Source organism: Natrix helvetica (genome assembly GCF_964273705.1).
Source record: "Natrix helvetica genome assembly, chromosome: 6".
Classification (NCBI taxonomy): Eukaryota; Metazoa; Chordata; class Lepidosauria; order Squamata; family Natricidae; genus Natrix; species Natrix helvetica.
In genome coordinates this window covers 52,892,457-52,908,722 of record NC_138553.1, presented here as the reverse complement: position 1 = coordinate 52,908,722, position 16,266 = coordinate 52,892,457, and the positions used below count along the sequence as shown (strand labels likewise).

General features: G+C 38.6%; 1 protein-coding gene across 4 annotated transcripts in view; it reads right to left on the bottom strand.

The window, feature by feature from the left end:
* SLC38A1 (solute carrier family 38 member 1) overlaps positions 1-16,266 on the bottom strand; it is a 161,757-nt gene that overhangs the window by 70,042 nt on the left and 75,449 nt on the right. For all 4 annotated transcript variants that reach the window (XM_081958400.1, XM_081958402.1, XM_081958399.1 and 1 more), the window contains exons 3-4: positions 12,234-12,309; positions 9,809-9,924 (exon numbers count right to left, since the gene is read on the bottom strand). In XM_081958400.1, coding sequence (XP_081814526.1) covers positions 9,809-9,924; positions 12,234-12,309 — 192 coding nt within the window. The remainder of the gene's footprint in view (positions 1-9,808; positions 9,925-12,233; positions 12,310-16,266) is intronic.

The window sequence follows — 16,266 nt, the reverse complement described above, 5'->3', positions numbered from 1 at the left end:
GAATATCAACATACCTTCAGGCATCAACCATCTAAACCACACCCCCTTCTGGTATAATTTATTCGCTAGTTGCGAATATTTTTTCCTTTTTTCCCTAATTTTCTTGGGGATCTGCTTCAAGATAGTTATTTCCCTATCATGGTATGTCAGGGCCTGCCCCCTTTGTACACCCAGAATTTCGTCTCTTGTGCTTTTTCTAAGAAATTTAATATGTACCTCCCTGGGTACATTGTGTGTTCTGGCATAGGCTGAATTCACTCTATAAACCAGATCTATCTCCCATTCCATCTGTTGTTTTTCTTTGTGTGTATATTCAGCCAAGATGTTTATCATGATGTCCCTTATGTTTTCATCATCTGACTTCCGGTTCCGGCGGCTGACGGCGACGGGCAACTCGTTTGCTCGCTCCGGCTCCCCGGTGGGCTTCCCCACTCCTCGGGGGGCACAGGACGCCCCGAAGAGGCGTCCTGCCGGAGGGGCGGCATCGCGGGGGATCCCTGCATCGGCGGCGGCTGGTGGGGGGCCCCCCCGCCTCGCTCCAGGCACCGGGGAGCAGTATCGGAGGGCGCGTAAAGCATCTTCCCAACAGGCTGATCGGAGAATGAAAAAGCAGAAGGAAGCAGCGGCGGTGTGGTGAGGCGCATACCCCCCTTCACTCCCTTTGTTGATTTGAAGAACTTTTCAGCACTTTAAAACTTTCACTTTCGGCTAACTTTGGAGGCGCGGCTGGAGGGAGGGGGATTTCCCCCCCCCTCGGACAGGCGGCTTAGAACAATTTTGCTCTCAGCCCCAGGGGAAGGAGGAGGGGGGAGAGCCAACCAATGATGCCACACCCTTACTTAAAGTGACTTTCATTGAATTTAACTCCATAATTTACTGATGATCTGAGGACTTGGGGAACTTTGAAAACTTTGTTATGCCTCTGAGCCCGAAGCTGGCAGGGCAAGATGGCACACTTCCGTTGTCTTCATGAACTGTGAAACCTGACTCCACCTTTAAAAATTCAGGCTTCCGGTCTTTGTCTCCGTGCTACCCAGAAGAATCTCTTGTGGATTGTTATTCTTTGAACTCTCTGGGGTGAAAAATTTTACTCTATTGCCAGGCTGACTAGAGAAATTCTCTCCTGCTTGGACCTTCTGTTTCCTGGACTCATCTGGCTACTCTGCTGCTCCTGCTGTCCATTCTCTACACTGACTGAACTCTTTATTCTATAAACTATGTCTCCTAAAAGACCACCCCCTGGAAAGCCTGGCTTTGCTACCTCTGCCCCGACATCAGCAACATCCAGTCCTGCTACACAATCAAAGATTACAGACCTGATGCAACCTAAAAGTACAGAGATGGATTGGCAACAAATGCTTCAGCAACTCTTACAGGGACAAGAGGAAATTAAGAAACAATTAAAGGAAATTAAAGAAGAAATTAAAGAGAACCAAGCCCAAATTTATAAGAACTCACAGAGATTGGACCTTGTGGAGGGTGGGGTGGCGGAGGTGAGGGGGGGGTAGAGGCGGTGCAGAAGGGAAACAAAGAACTTGATACCCAACAAATGAAAACAGAATTTGAGAGAATGTCCTTTTATCTTAGATTTCAAAACGTGATGGAAGCATCTTTCTTAATTTTCTGAATCATTTTAACATAATTATCTTCTTTAATTGTTGAGCATTTCCCTGTCAGCCAAATTCCTAGGTACTTTATTTTTTTTCTATTTGCATTCCCATGTTTTCCTCTAATTCTTGCTCTTGTTTTTTAGTAAAATTCTTCGTAATGATCTTTGTTTTGTTCTTATTAATTTTAAGTTCCACTACCTTACCAAATTCCTCTATTTTTTGAATTAATTTAATTCCTGATTTTAATGAATCCTCTAATATGAATACCATATCGTCCACAAATGCCTGTGTTTTATATTCCTCTTTTTAAATTTTTAATCCCTTTATTTTTTGATTGTTTCTAATTTCTGTTAGTAGAACTTCCAGTGATAGTATAAATAATAAAGGTGATAATGGATAACCCTGTCTCACTCCTTTCCATATCTTCTTCTGTAGTGTCACTATTTATTATTATTTTTGCTGTTTGGACAGAATAAATTGATTTTACTGTATCATTTTTATATTTTTTTCTCCAAATCTCATCATTTTTAACTGTGTAATAATGAAATGCCAATTCAAGTTATCAAAGGCCTTTGGGCATCTAAAAAGACCAGTGCAACTTGTTTTCCCAGATTCTTTTCATAATATTCTAGTGTATTTATAATTATCCTCATATTGTTTTTTAACTGACGTTTTGGTAACAAGCCATTTTGATCTGTGTGGATAATTTCATTTAATATTTTTTTAATTCGCTCTGCCATTATTATTTTTAAGAATTTAATAATTTTACAAATATTTCTCCTTCCCCTTCCCTCCCTCCACCCCAACCCTACCCCTCCTCCAACCTTCCCTCCCCCCAGCCTCCCAGAGCAAAATACAGGGTATAAACATTTAACAATCATACACTAACATAAGCTAACTAACTATAGCATCCTACCTCCTCTTTTACTTTAATTCCCCTTTTATTAAACTAACTTTAGATAAATTGTAACATTACAATCACATTTCCAACATTTAAATTATAAATTGGGATACACACAAGCAAACTTTTTAAGATCTAAAGAACGTCTATAAAACATCTTATAAAAACTCTCCATCAAGTTTTAATCTTGCATAAATTTTTCATTTCTTACCCAAATCTTTTCCCATATTCCTATCATTATTAGACAAAATTATCAATACCTTTCTATCATTCTTCCATATTTGCAACTTTTTTCCCTTTTTAAAAAAACTTGGCATTGTTTAAAGAAAAAATAAAAACTTAAACAAGACTTTCATTTTACTACTATTATCCTTCCCAGCAAAAATTATTGTAAGTTCTCCCATTTACCCATCTCTATCTATATTTTGTGCCATAATGGTCATAATTATACTTATGTAATCTCCCATTTAAAATTGTAATATAGAGTCCTAAGTGGATAACCTTTTTTACTATCTCACATCCTGTTATTTTTCTGATTCTTCTTTTGGATTTATCCTGGGGATGGTGGATATCCAGCCTTTAGTACATTACTGTAAAAATCTTTTGACTTCCAAACTGAGTTTAGATGATATCTTTCTTCTAAATAATTCACCACCAATCCGGCTGGGGCCTCCCATCTATACTGTATCTGGCAATTTCTAAGTTCATCAACTAGGAATGCATAATCCTTTCTGGATCTCAATATTTTAAAATAAATTTCCTTCAGTACTGCCACCTCCTGTCCTGCCACCTGTAGTTTGCTTTCGTAAATCACTTGTAATAGTCCATTCCTTGTTTTCCTGGTAACAAAGTAGATTACAATATCTCTTGATAGTTGTCTGTCTGGCAATACATGAATTAACACGATAATTTTTTTCAATCTGCCAATCATATTCTGCTTTTGGTTCACCAATTAACTGAGTGAAAGCCTCTGCAAAGATTTCTTTCAGATTTTCTTGGTTATCTTCTTTCAGGCCTCTTATTCTCAAAGGAAGTTCCATCGCTCTGTATTGTATCATTGTAACTTCTGCCTCTGATTTTTCAATCTTGATTTGAATCTCATCAACTTTATTCTCCAAATTCACATTAGACTGAGTAATTTCTTCCACTCTGTCATCCGATGACGTTACAAAAGCAAACAAACCCTTAAAAGCATCCACTATATCCTCTCTTATTTGTTGATTACAGGTTTGAATTAAGTCCTTAATTTCAAACATTTCATCAGACACATCTTTAAGGGCAAATGTAATTTTTTCTTGCAAAAACGAGGCGTGCCTTTAAAGTGCCTTGGAGAGTTTCAAATGTCACTGTTTGTGTATCCACTAAAGATAATAAAGACTGCAATTTAGGTGGCTGGGCCGGGTGACTTTCAGCACTCTTAGAGGCACTTATTTTGATTTGTTTTGAAGGCATTTCTGAATATTCAAATCACACTTTCCAACAACCAAATTATTGAGTCCAAAAAGTCCACTTAATCCCCAAACCTGTTAAATCTTATAGCTCATTAGTAAACCAAAACTGTTTTCTTTAATCTTGAGCTCTTGAGTCTTTTAACGACATTAGCAAACACTTAACAAATACTTTCCTTTTAAGTTTCGCTTTGATCACACCCTTTAACTTGCAGACACCATCTTTATTACCCTTTGTTCTCCTCAATCTTCACAGAAGGAAGTGATACTGCGTCGGAGTTAAAGTTTATACTTGCAATTATAATCGCTCCTGTCTTTGCTCTGCTTGCTTCTTATTCAATTGTAGATTAAAACATTGATTGCAGGGGTGGTTGTGGTGTTTTGTTTCGGCTGCAGCAGAAGCATCATGAAATGTGGAGCCTTGTCGGGCTGCTGGGGGGCTCACAGCCTTTGAGCCCCAGAATTGCTCCTGGAGGTCTATGGGGAGCTCTACCCTTGCCCGACTGCTCTTTTCCCCCTCTTTTCCCGAGGGGAGAGTTTTCAAGCCGCTTGACAGCTGATTTACACTGTTCTAGCAGCTTAAACGCGATCACGAGGCTGGCGTTCCCAAAGGAATGTCCTTCAACGCCTACGGTGCCACCGGAAGCTCGCTCTGCCATTATTGATGTAGACATTTTATAATCTGCATTTAGTAAAGAAATTGGTCTGTAATTTTTTATTTGTTGATGGTCCGAATCCTCTTTGGATATCAATGTTATGTATGCTTCCCTCCATGATTTTGGTAACTTTGCTTCTATAAGTGCTTCATTAAATAAGTCTAAAATCACTATTTCTGTCTGCTCTTGCATGGCTTTATAAAATTCTACAGGTATACCGTCTGGGCCCGGTGTTTTATTATTATTTTATCTCTTCAATGCTTCCTTTAATTCTATCACTGTGATCTTTTTTGTTTAGCATTTCTCTTCTCTCTTCTTCAATTTCATGTAGATTTCTTGTATTTAAGTATTTGTTCGATACTGTCTTGTAATATATTTTCTTTGCTGTACAGATTCTCAAAAAATTTCTGTACTATTTTTTTCCTCTTTCCGGTATTGTATGTTTCCCCTTTCATCTTGTAAGTGATGTATTATTCTTTTTTCAATTTGTATGCTAACCATCTTCCCGGTTTATTTGCATTTTCAAACTAGTTTTGTTTTGCAAATTTAATTTTTTGGGCCATCTCTTCTTGTGTCATCAAATTTAATTTGTGTTTTATTAGTTCTTTTTTCTCCTTCATTTTTGATTCTTGTGGTGTTTTTTGCAGGTCCATTTCCAATTCTTTAAGTTCTTTCTCTAATGTTTCTTGTTTTTGTCTCTTTTCCTTGTTTTTCCTTGCCAAATATGCTATTGTCAACCCTCTTGTAAAAGCTTTTGTAGTATCCATAAATTTTGTAACTATGTTTCTTCTTTCTTATTTACTTCGTAGAAAAGTTTCAATTCTCTTTCTATCATTTTTATATATTCTTTATCTTTCACTATTCTTTGATTGATTGACCATCTCTTTTTTTTTTGTCCTTTCCATGTCATTTTTATTGGGTTGTGATCCGCCCAGGTGTTTGTCATTATTTCAATCTGTTCTGTATCTCTTCTCAATTCTTGGGTTGACCAAATCATATCTATCCTTGATCTTATGATCCAATTTTCACAGCCATACATTGCAACTGGGAAATCCATAGCCTTGACTATATGCACTTTTGTTGGCAGGGTGATGTCTCTTCTTTTTAGTATGCTGTGTAGATTTGTCATAACTTTCCTCCCCAGGAACAATCATCTTTTAATTTCTTGGCTGCAATCCCCATCTGCAGTGATCTTGGAGCCCAGGAAAATAAAAAACTGTCACTACCTCCATTTCTTCCACATCTATTGGCCAGGAATCGAGAGGGCCAGATGCCATGATCTTAGCTTTCTTAATGTTGAGTTTCAAACCAATTTTTTCACTCTCCTTCTTCATCTGTCCACAGTATTTTGCTGGTCTACTAATGTAGTTCGAAGAATGTTGAAGAATGAAATAAGATTGTTTTGGCATGATCTGTTTTTAACAAACCCATGCTGATTGCTAGTTATTACTTTACTTATTTCTAGATGTTTGCAGATCTGGGTTTTAAAAAAATATTTTCCAGTATCTTCCTGGGTATTGATGTTAGACTGAGTCTGTAGTTTCCTGGGTCAGTTTTTTTTTTTTAAATGGGAACTACATCAGCTTTTTTCCAATCCTCTGGTAGTTCCCCAGTGCTCCAGGATTTTTGAAAGATTTGGTACAGTGGTTCTGAGATGACATCTGCCAGCTCCTTTAGAATTTTAGGATGTAAATCATCGAGTACTGGTGATTTGTATTCATCAAGATCAGACAGGTGTTCTCTTACCATTTTTTTGGCTTATTTTAACATTTATTTCTAGTCTGTTTTTTACTGTTATGTTTTTGGTAGGTTGGGCTATAGTTTATTTTTGTGTGAAGATGCAAAGAATGAGTTAAGCAGCTCTGCTTTCTCCCTGCTGCCTGTTACTTCCTTGCTATCTTCTCTTTAGTGGACCATTTCCTTGATTTTTTTCTTGCTATTTATATGTTGGTAGAAACATTTTTATTATCTTTGACTTTTATTATCTTTGAGATATAGGTGGCAATTAGATGGTGAACCAATCGAACAGGTTAACACTTTTGTATAGTTAGCTGTAACTTTTTCCAAGACTGGATCTTGGGCTTGCCATCATCAACAGAGTACATTTAGAGCAAAAAACCATTTGAATTTACTGCTTAAACTAAAGAACCATGGTTATCCAGGCTCCCTAGCCTCATTAATTAAGGTTTATAAAGCTAAGGTTATCCCCATGCTTTTGAATGGGGCAAAAGTTTGGGTTCAATACTCAACCACAGTCCCAACACTTGAGATGTATTTTGGATGTAGATCCAAGAACATCTGCTGCAGCAGTTAGAGCTGAATTGGGAATTCACACAATTCATGCACTATCCAAAATTAGGGCATATAACTACTGGTGCAAAGCCAATGAAATGGAGACTGATAGACTCCCCAAGTTATGTCTCCTAGAGCAAATAAAATTACAATCACAAATCTCCTGGATCACCAAACTAACACATTTTGTAAGAAGCTATTGTCTTCCTGCCTCTTGCATAATAGGAGAACAACTCAAAAAAAAAGAGCTGCCCAAAGAATTAAGGATATAGAAGCAAAAAATGATATAGCAATCCTTAATAAGGTGGGTAACTTGAAATGGCTGAGTAAATACAAATGTACTTTTCAAGTAGACAGTATTTGAAGTTACAACTGCCAAAACAGCTTAGGGAAATATTTACGCGAGCAAGATTCGAACAGTTTGGCACAATGGTCAGATATGGGAGATTCCATTCTATACCCTACAATGAGCGTCTCCAAATTTGCGGAGCGGCAGAGATAGAAGACCTGGCTCACATACTATTTGATTGTTGCTTGTATAAGGGGGTGAGAGACAAGGACCTTAGTCTATATACCAAATGAATGACTCATTGGGATCCCCATATCAAAACAACTTAACTTATGTGTGGCTAGAATCTGAAAATAACATTTAACACAGCACAGTACTTAAAACAAAATGGTTTGGTTGAGATCTGCATATGTGGGACTGATTGGGATAGATTGCAGGAGTGACACCAAAATATAATTTTATCATATTTTATCTATATCTTAAATTATTGTATTCTATTCCAATTTCATTTTAGACTGTATTTTTTCCAATTCCATTTTAAATTGTATTTTATTCCAATTCCATTTTAAATTGTTTTTATCAAATTTTAGTAATAATTATTTAGTAATAATTTGTTTCTAGAACATTGCACTTTGATAATCAATTATCAATTAGCACAAGGGCTAATCAATAAAGACTCAATGTCAATGTCTCTGTTTGTAAGAATTAAGTCCAGTATGGCTGTCCCTCTAGTTCCCTCCTCTGCCTTTTGGACAAAAAAGTTGTCAGCTAGGCTGGTTAGGAACTTATTCGATTTCTCACTTAGTGCGGAATTAGTCTTTCAATTGATGTCAGGGTAATTGAAGTCCCTCATTACTATTGAAGTATGTTTCCTACATATATTTGTTAGTTGGTTAGCAAAAAGGACATCTATTTTATTTTTGGCTGAGCACAAATTAAGTTTTGTATGACTTTCTTCAAGACAGCTTTTTTCAGAATTCTTATCTGTGTATTACATAATCCTTCTCATTGTATCTTTGTTGACATTTCTTTAAAACATAATCCTTTTCCTTAAATTTAATACCAACCTGAGCTTTTTGTTTGTTGTCTATATCAAGAATCCAATATTATTTTAAACATCCTTTTATACCATTTTTTTAGGGTTGAAATCTGATAAGAAATACCATTTGCTGTTATTACTCTGAACTATCCTGGTTAAATGCAGGAGAGTCAGTGGTAACAAAATGTTTACAATATTTTAAAAAAAAACCTGTGATAATTTATATTAGCAATACTACATTTGCTAGTATTTTTATTTTCTAGTAATAAGTGGCAAGAACCCAGACCTAATAAATGTCATACAAAGATAGCATGGCATTTCATACTATCTTTGCTTTTAAAAAACCAATATTTTTTTAACCTTATTGGTGATTAAGTACCACCTTCATTGTATTGTTTAAGACAAGCATGTGTTATTGTCCTTCCTATGCTGACATAATCCACTCAGCAATGTTGATTAAGACTTCAGGAAGCGATATGTCCTAATGCATCCATGCCACCCAGCTGAGAAAGCTTATTCAACATTTAAAAGAAGAAAACTGTTAACAATAGTTATTTGATTAGAAAAAGTCCCCAAAAAGCATATACTTCATTGTTTAGAATATTTTGCATGAGATTATGTCTTAAGAATCAAACTTAAAATTCATCACCTTACCCACCTTAAAATCATTTTTTCCACTTCATTTCAGGTTGGTTTTAAAAAAAATTACATGAAAATTCATACCACTCACTATGTGGTTTATTAATGTAATTTTGCAAAACACTTTTTTCAAATGTAAAATGTGTTGTTTGTTATTTTATTTTATGTGTGCATATTTATGTCTAGTATCTTTACTTAAGGAGTGGTGTGGTGGCTCATCGGTTCGTCAGCTGAAGTCCAAGTTCGAGGCCTGAGCACCACATAATGGGGTGAGCTGCTGTCCTCACTCCAGCTCCTGCCAACCTAACAACTTGAAAGCATGCAAATGCAACTAGATAAACAGTTACCAGGTAACAGCGTTCCATGAGGTTATGCTGGCTACATGATAGTGCTGATTCAATGGCCTTGATACAGAGATGAACACTGCCTCCTATAGTCGGTAATAACTAGCAGAGTAAAATCTTAGCCTCTGTTCTTTGACTTCAATTGGCAGAAAGTTGCAATGAGAAAAGGTTCTATTGCTCTTTTTTGTGAAGTGAAAGCCTGCAGTAACTGCACTTTAAGTGATTTGACATGATTACATTTTGATTGCCAAGGGACCCTTGAAATTCAAATTCAGGTTGTTTATGGCGATCCTGAAGACCCTGAGGACTGTTAGGACTTCATTGTTAGGACTTCATTGAAGAAAAAAAATGTGGACTTCTTTAATGATAGCTTTAAAAGTTGTCCAGCATTGGTAGATATGTGGCAAATGGAGTTGATTGCTTAGAGACACCAATACTAACAATAAAATCATTCTTTTAAGGATGATTTTTTTTTACTTCATCTATTAAAAGATCCCTATTTAAACTGAAACTATGAAAGTGGTGTTATTTTTCATCCAACCTTTGAATGTGTCAAACTGCTAAAGAAATTTGGCATATGAATTACTTACATAAAGAGTACAATTCCTGTGTTGGCCAAAGCAAAGGCAAGACCCAATATTCCACTGCCCATGATAGCATTACTAAGGTTGAAGACAGACATTCCCAAAGATGTTGTGCCTGGACTCTGTAAAAAGAGAGAATGAGGGAAGAAGGGAAATAAAGGAAGAAGGCAACTCAAAGCTCGGCAATTGTAAGAGTTCTATTCAATGTTCATTTTGAGAAGTCACTTTGCCATTACATTAGTCATTTTTATGTTGAATCTAACATTCACTTATCTGCCCAGTGGAGTTCAGTAGTAGAAAAAAAAGATAGATAAATCTTTATGGGTTATCTTTATGGGTGGGTCTTGACATATCTATTCATTACAGCCATATATCATACTGGTCATAAAATGGATCGTCATCTGACCCTCTGATTTTACAATTTTTGCACAAGTCATTAAGTGAATCACCATGGTTAAGTCAATCAAATCATTAAACAAATGCCATGATCATGAAGCAAACACATTGTTTGCTACTGTGTTTTATAGCCAAAAACTGGAAGTAAAAGCCAATTTGGGACAAAAATGTCATAAATCATAGTCATGTGACTACAGGACTGCAAAAATGTAAACACAAGCCAGTTGCTGAACACTTGAAATGCTGTCACATGACCATAGGAGGAGGAGTGAGGCAGCTATTGAAAGTTTAAACCTGATAGAAAGCAACTTTTGGAGGTCCTTTGTAGCTTTGAGTGGTTGCTAAGCTATCAATTGTAAGTTGAAGACTACCTATATGTTAACTGCATAATAAAACAAAGAGATCACACACACCTAGCGTTTGTGTGGCTAATCCATTTTCCTATATGCTATATCCACATATCCATTATTTTTAATGCAATCCCTAGTAATATATAGCTATTTAGTACTTATCAACTGGGTCCCATTGTATCCTGTTAAATTTCATTATCACCTCAATCTTTGTCAATTAAGGTTCACCTCAATTTTTTAAAAGCCAAATTCATGCATTTTTTTTATTTTTACACAACACATTTCAAAGCTTCACATGGTTATGAAGATGTCTTTTAGAAGCAGGATCATAGTAATCAACTCCAAGAGGATTGGTAGAAATCAATATGGTGAAAGTGTTAAAAGGGGTGGACTACTAAAAGTAGGATGCCACAGCTTCATATTTCTGCTCATCCATGTCTTGCCTGGACTTGTTAAAAGTGGAACATGCTCAGTTGTACCAAATACGCTGATTCCACCAGTAGGACTCACACAAAGCGTTTTATTAGCTTAGGGTGCCCCATGTCATTTGAATCCAGCAGCTCTAACTACAACTCATTGGAGAGTGTAATCATAAATTAAGGAAGGCAATAATGGAATTTAAATATGACTACTATAACTAGCAGCCATTGAGAACCTTAACCATTAATAACTAATCTCATTTTCAAGCTCTTGAAAATGTTAGACAGTAAAATTTCATAATTTAACTGTTGAACAAATGTCAGGTTTCTATTAAATGCCCTAATTGATTCACGAGCCTTGGGCCAAATTTCAAAAGAGAAACCAGTCATTTATTAGGAACATTTTGGAAATGCCTGTTTTGTGCAGTCAGATCTTAGCTTATGTTCCTTTCTTCCCCTCAGTCTGAGTCATAAATCACATTCCCCAATGAGGTAATCTGAGATCTGACTAGCTGAAAGTATGCGTGGAATGCGTTCCCTCCTACTATGTCAACTTTAGAAGTTGACATTCGGCTCCCCTCACTTTCCAAAAGCAACTTGTGCGAAGCAAAAACAATTTGAGTTTTTCAGGTTTCCATTAAATGCCCTAATTGATACACAAGCCTTGAGTCAAATTTCAAAAGAGAAACCAGTCATTTATTAGGAGCATTTTGACAATACCTGTTTTGTGCAGTCATATCTTAGCTTATTTTAAATGTAGCTGAACTTTACCTCTGTTCCATCCCTCCCCTCAGTCTGAGTCATAAATCACATTCCCCAATGAGTTGCATCCCTCCCAAGTCTGCTGCGGTGATCTGAGTTCTGACTAGCCGAAATTATGTGTGGAATGTGCCCCACCCCCGATTTCCTACTATCAACTTTAGGAGTTGACAACAAATACAATTGCTTAACTGCCTTCACCATTTGTCTTCATTAGATAAATCTGGAATTCTAGAAGAAAAATTTCCTGCTTCCTACCTTATCCACAGTGCATTCACCAATCATTAGGAAGATTAATTGTGGGCTGCAGAGAATTATGCAACTTACATTGAAGGAAGGCAAGGACATAAATATAATCACATAAATGAAACACAGATGAACAGTCCTGCAAAGGGTAGCTAATGGCAAAGCTTCTTCTTGCATAGGAAATCCAGGCAAGTTTCAGCAGTTTATGTACACCTGCAACATCAAAGAATACATTTCTATGAAGTGAGGAGAGGAACCTACATATTCATCACACTTCTTCTTTTCCAAGTGACTGTTAGTTAGGCTTCTTCTGCTCTCACAGTCTGCAATGAACTTGCTGAAAAGATACAAGAAAGCAGGATTTTTTAAAAATATCATGAGGCATAGCATGAATGCACTTTATCACCTGTTCCTGCTGTGACATTTCAATGTGGATTTTGATTTTTTTCATTAAACCACATTGTACACTGACATTTGAGAAACCAGGGCATAGGTAAACAAATATTATAGATGGAGCATATAATAAGAGGCACACAAAGACCTGAAAAGACATTCATGTATGATTCTGTTCTCTGATACACTGCTTAGAAATGATCTCCTGACATGGCTACTTTGTAACAGAAGTAGTTTTCATAGTCCTATTTTAGTGTGACTTGGAAATGCAAATCGTGAAATAGAACACAAGTCCAGAATGTCAGAGGAGTGTGAATTTGCCAGTATTGGGCTATGGACTACAGAGTCAGCATTGCTCCAGTTTCACAAAATCCCAGGAATGACTATGTTAATGCAGAGAATCCAATGCATTTTAATAATAATTAAACTAAACTAAATAAAATTTAAAAAATAGAAGTGAAAAAATACTTATATTTTTTAAAAAGTAGAAAAAATAATCAATATATAAAGAAATGACTTCTCCCTTCATAACAATAATTAGGAACATTTTTAGTAACTTATTACCTTCTCTTATAACACAACAAATGTTTCCTTCTTATAAAATCTCATCTCTTATCCATATAGAAATCCATAAAACCTTCTCATTTCAGTCTTAATATTAGCAAAAATCCATTAATGTTTACCAGAAATAGCAATATATCTAATAAACCAACTTTGTGTGCTTTTCTTTTGCTGTTAACAATCTTGTTCTTATATTTCTTCCCTTTACTTTTCACAATCTTGATGCTTAATACTCTCAAATAAAGTCCTAGAGATTGATTTCTTCTCACTTGTTTTGTTAATTCTCCCAGAACTCTTCAAAATGTTAAACAAGTCTCTTTTCTGAATCCAATGTCACTTGTTAAGACATCAGCTGGTTTTATTTCTATATCCAATGTAATGTCCCCTTCAAATTATTCCTGTAGCCTGACATTTTTAAATCCATTTTCAAATCAGATTCAGGCCTATGAGGTAAAAACTGCTCCTCTTCCATATCATCTTCCAAATACAGTGTATTTATAATGCCAAACACTCTTAAAGTTAACTTCTGGTCTATTATTCATAAATATCATTCAATATGTCCATTGCATTTTGTTCCATTCTTTATTAGTAAATCAAATTTAAGTTTTCTCCTTTAATTGTAATCTTTATTGTATGTGTACTTATTATACATACATATTACATACATAGATACATACTATCAATTTGACTAAAGCAATACATTCTACATGGAAAGAGGAAATATCAGAGGGCTCTGATGGTGGAAAACAAGGCAACTAGGCTGCTAACCAGTTCAGCACATCTGAAGCACCTCAAGATCTCCATGAATATACATTTGTTATGACTGTTTTCTAAGTAGAAAACACAATACTTCAGACTCATAAATGGCAGGGGTCCTGACTATCTGAAAGACTCCCAATTTCAGCATAATCCTATACAGTGGGTGAGACCAAGGCTTCTGTTTGGTCTATACAAGCTTTGGAGTATGGTCTGTTTTGCTTGTGCTCAATTTCCACATCCAGCCCATCCCAACTTTTAGGAAAGCAATCAAAATATTCTTTTTTTTAACCTGGCATTTTAGTTTAATCAGGTATTTAATTTACATATAATTAGTTAAATAATGTAATTATTTTAATTATATTTTAGAGAAAGACCATTGGTTTACCTGAAGGGTCCTTTTCTGTGCACCGCGGGAGAGTCCAAGCAATGGGTTAAATCAGTCTGGTTGCCCTAGGACTGAGGAATCTTTTTCCTTGGCCACACCTCCTGGTGTTGCCTGGCCCCAGAATTTTGTGAAGGTCTGGACCGTGAAGGCTGGAAGCGTGAAGAATCAGCGTAGGTAAGTCCAAGTTGACACGATGGTCACAAATCCCTGGACAGATAAGCCAGGGTGGGTTGGACTCTCCCGCGGTGCACAGAAAAGGACCCGTCAGGTAAACCAATGGTCTTTTTCCTGTGCACTGCTTGGAGAGTCCAAGCAACGGGATATACCCAAGTTATGTGCCACTAGGGCAGGCAGAAAAGCAGTCCTGGGATTCGGTCGTGGAAACAAACGCCTCCTGCCGAACGATGCTTCGGCTGAAGCATAAACGTCTAATTTATAGTTTTTGACAAAAGGCGATGGTGAAGACCAAGTAGTCGCCCTGCAGATGTCGTCAATAGTAGCCTGGGTGGCCCAAGCCGCAGTAGTGGCAGCGCAGTGGAATGAACAGTAATATGTCGAGGTACCGCCCTGGACTGGTGTTCGTATGCAGCTAAAATGCATGCTCTCAGCCACCTACCGACCGTGGAGGATGACACCTTCTTACCCAAGGAGCCTGGCTGGAACATCACAAAGAGGGCTTCTGACCTGCGGAAGTCTGCAGTACATTTGATGTATATCCGCAAGGCCCGTCTGACGTCCAACCTGTGCCAGGGATGTTCCCTTGGGTGATTGGGGCACGGGCAGAAGTTAGGCAGGATGACTTCCTGTGCCCTGTGGAACCAGGTGTTGACTTTTGGAATGAAGGCTGGATCTAGGCATAGTACGACCCTGTCCGGGTGGATGACGCAAAGGTCCTCCTGAACGGACAGAGCCGCCAGCTCTGAAATACGGAAGGCAGTTTTCAAGGTGAGGTGGGGAAGAGACGATGTGCGCAGAGGTTCAAAAGGTGGTGAAGTAAGGCCTGTAGGACCACCGATAACTGCCAGGTGGGATAACGGTGAACCACCGGCGGGCGTAAGTTGGAAGCGCCTTTAAGGAAACAGCGAATCCTGGAGATTTTGGTGAGTGGCAGGATTGGATCACCGGACCAAATGGCGGATAGTGCCGCCACCTGACGCCAAAGAGTGTTTGGGGCGAGACCTTTGTCTAGGCCCCCTTGAAGAAAGTCCAATACTCGGGAAACAGGTGCGGTGACTGGATCAAGATGGTAGTTGTCACACCACTTGGCGAAGGTGGACCAGGAGGAGTCATATATCCTGGTCGTTGAGGGGCGTCTGAATGCCTGGATGGTACATACTACCTCCTCCGACAGGCCTTCGCTCCTCAGGAGGTCCCCCGCAAGTGCCAGATGGCACTGGAGCTGGAGCCACTAGGGGTCTGGGTGGATTATGGCCCCCTGGCTGAGGGAGACCTGATCCCGAGGTATCCGCCATGGAGTGGACACCGACAGGCTGACGAGGTCAGCGTACCATGACCTGCGAGGCCAGTGGGGAGTCACGAGGATCACCTCCGCCCTTTCTGCGATGATCTTGCAGATTACCTGTGGTAGAAGAGGGAGAGGTGGAAAGGCATACAGCAGAACCCGTGGCCAACTGCATCAAAGGGCATCTGTCCCTTCCGCCCCCAGTGAGTAGAAGCGGGAGAAGAAGCGTTGGAGCTGCGTGTTCTCTCAGGTGGCAAACAGGTCGACCACTGGGGTGCCGAATCTGCAGGACAACTGGCCGAACAGAACCGGATCCAATTGCCACTCTGCACTGTCTATGGTGGTCCTGCTCTGCCAGTCTGCCCGAGTGTTGTCCACACCCGAGATGTGGTCGGAACAAATGGACGCAACATGTCGCTCTGCCCAATGGCCCAGGGCCTCCGCCTCCGCCATGAGTTTCTTGGACCTGGTGCTGCCCTGGCGATTGATATGTGCCTTGGTGGCCACATTGTCCGTCATCAGGAGAGCATGTTGATGCAGAATGTCTCGGCAAAAATGTCACAGGGCGAGTCTCGCTGCCCACAGCTCCAGGAAGTTGCTGTTGCAAGCTGCTTTGGCTGGAGACCACTTGCCCTGAGTTACTCAGTGTCCCATGTGCGCCCCCCAACCGGCGAGGCTGGCATCTGTCGTGATGACCACTCTGGTGGGCTCTTTGAACAGATGTCCTTTCAGCA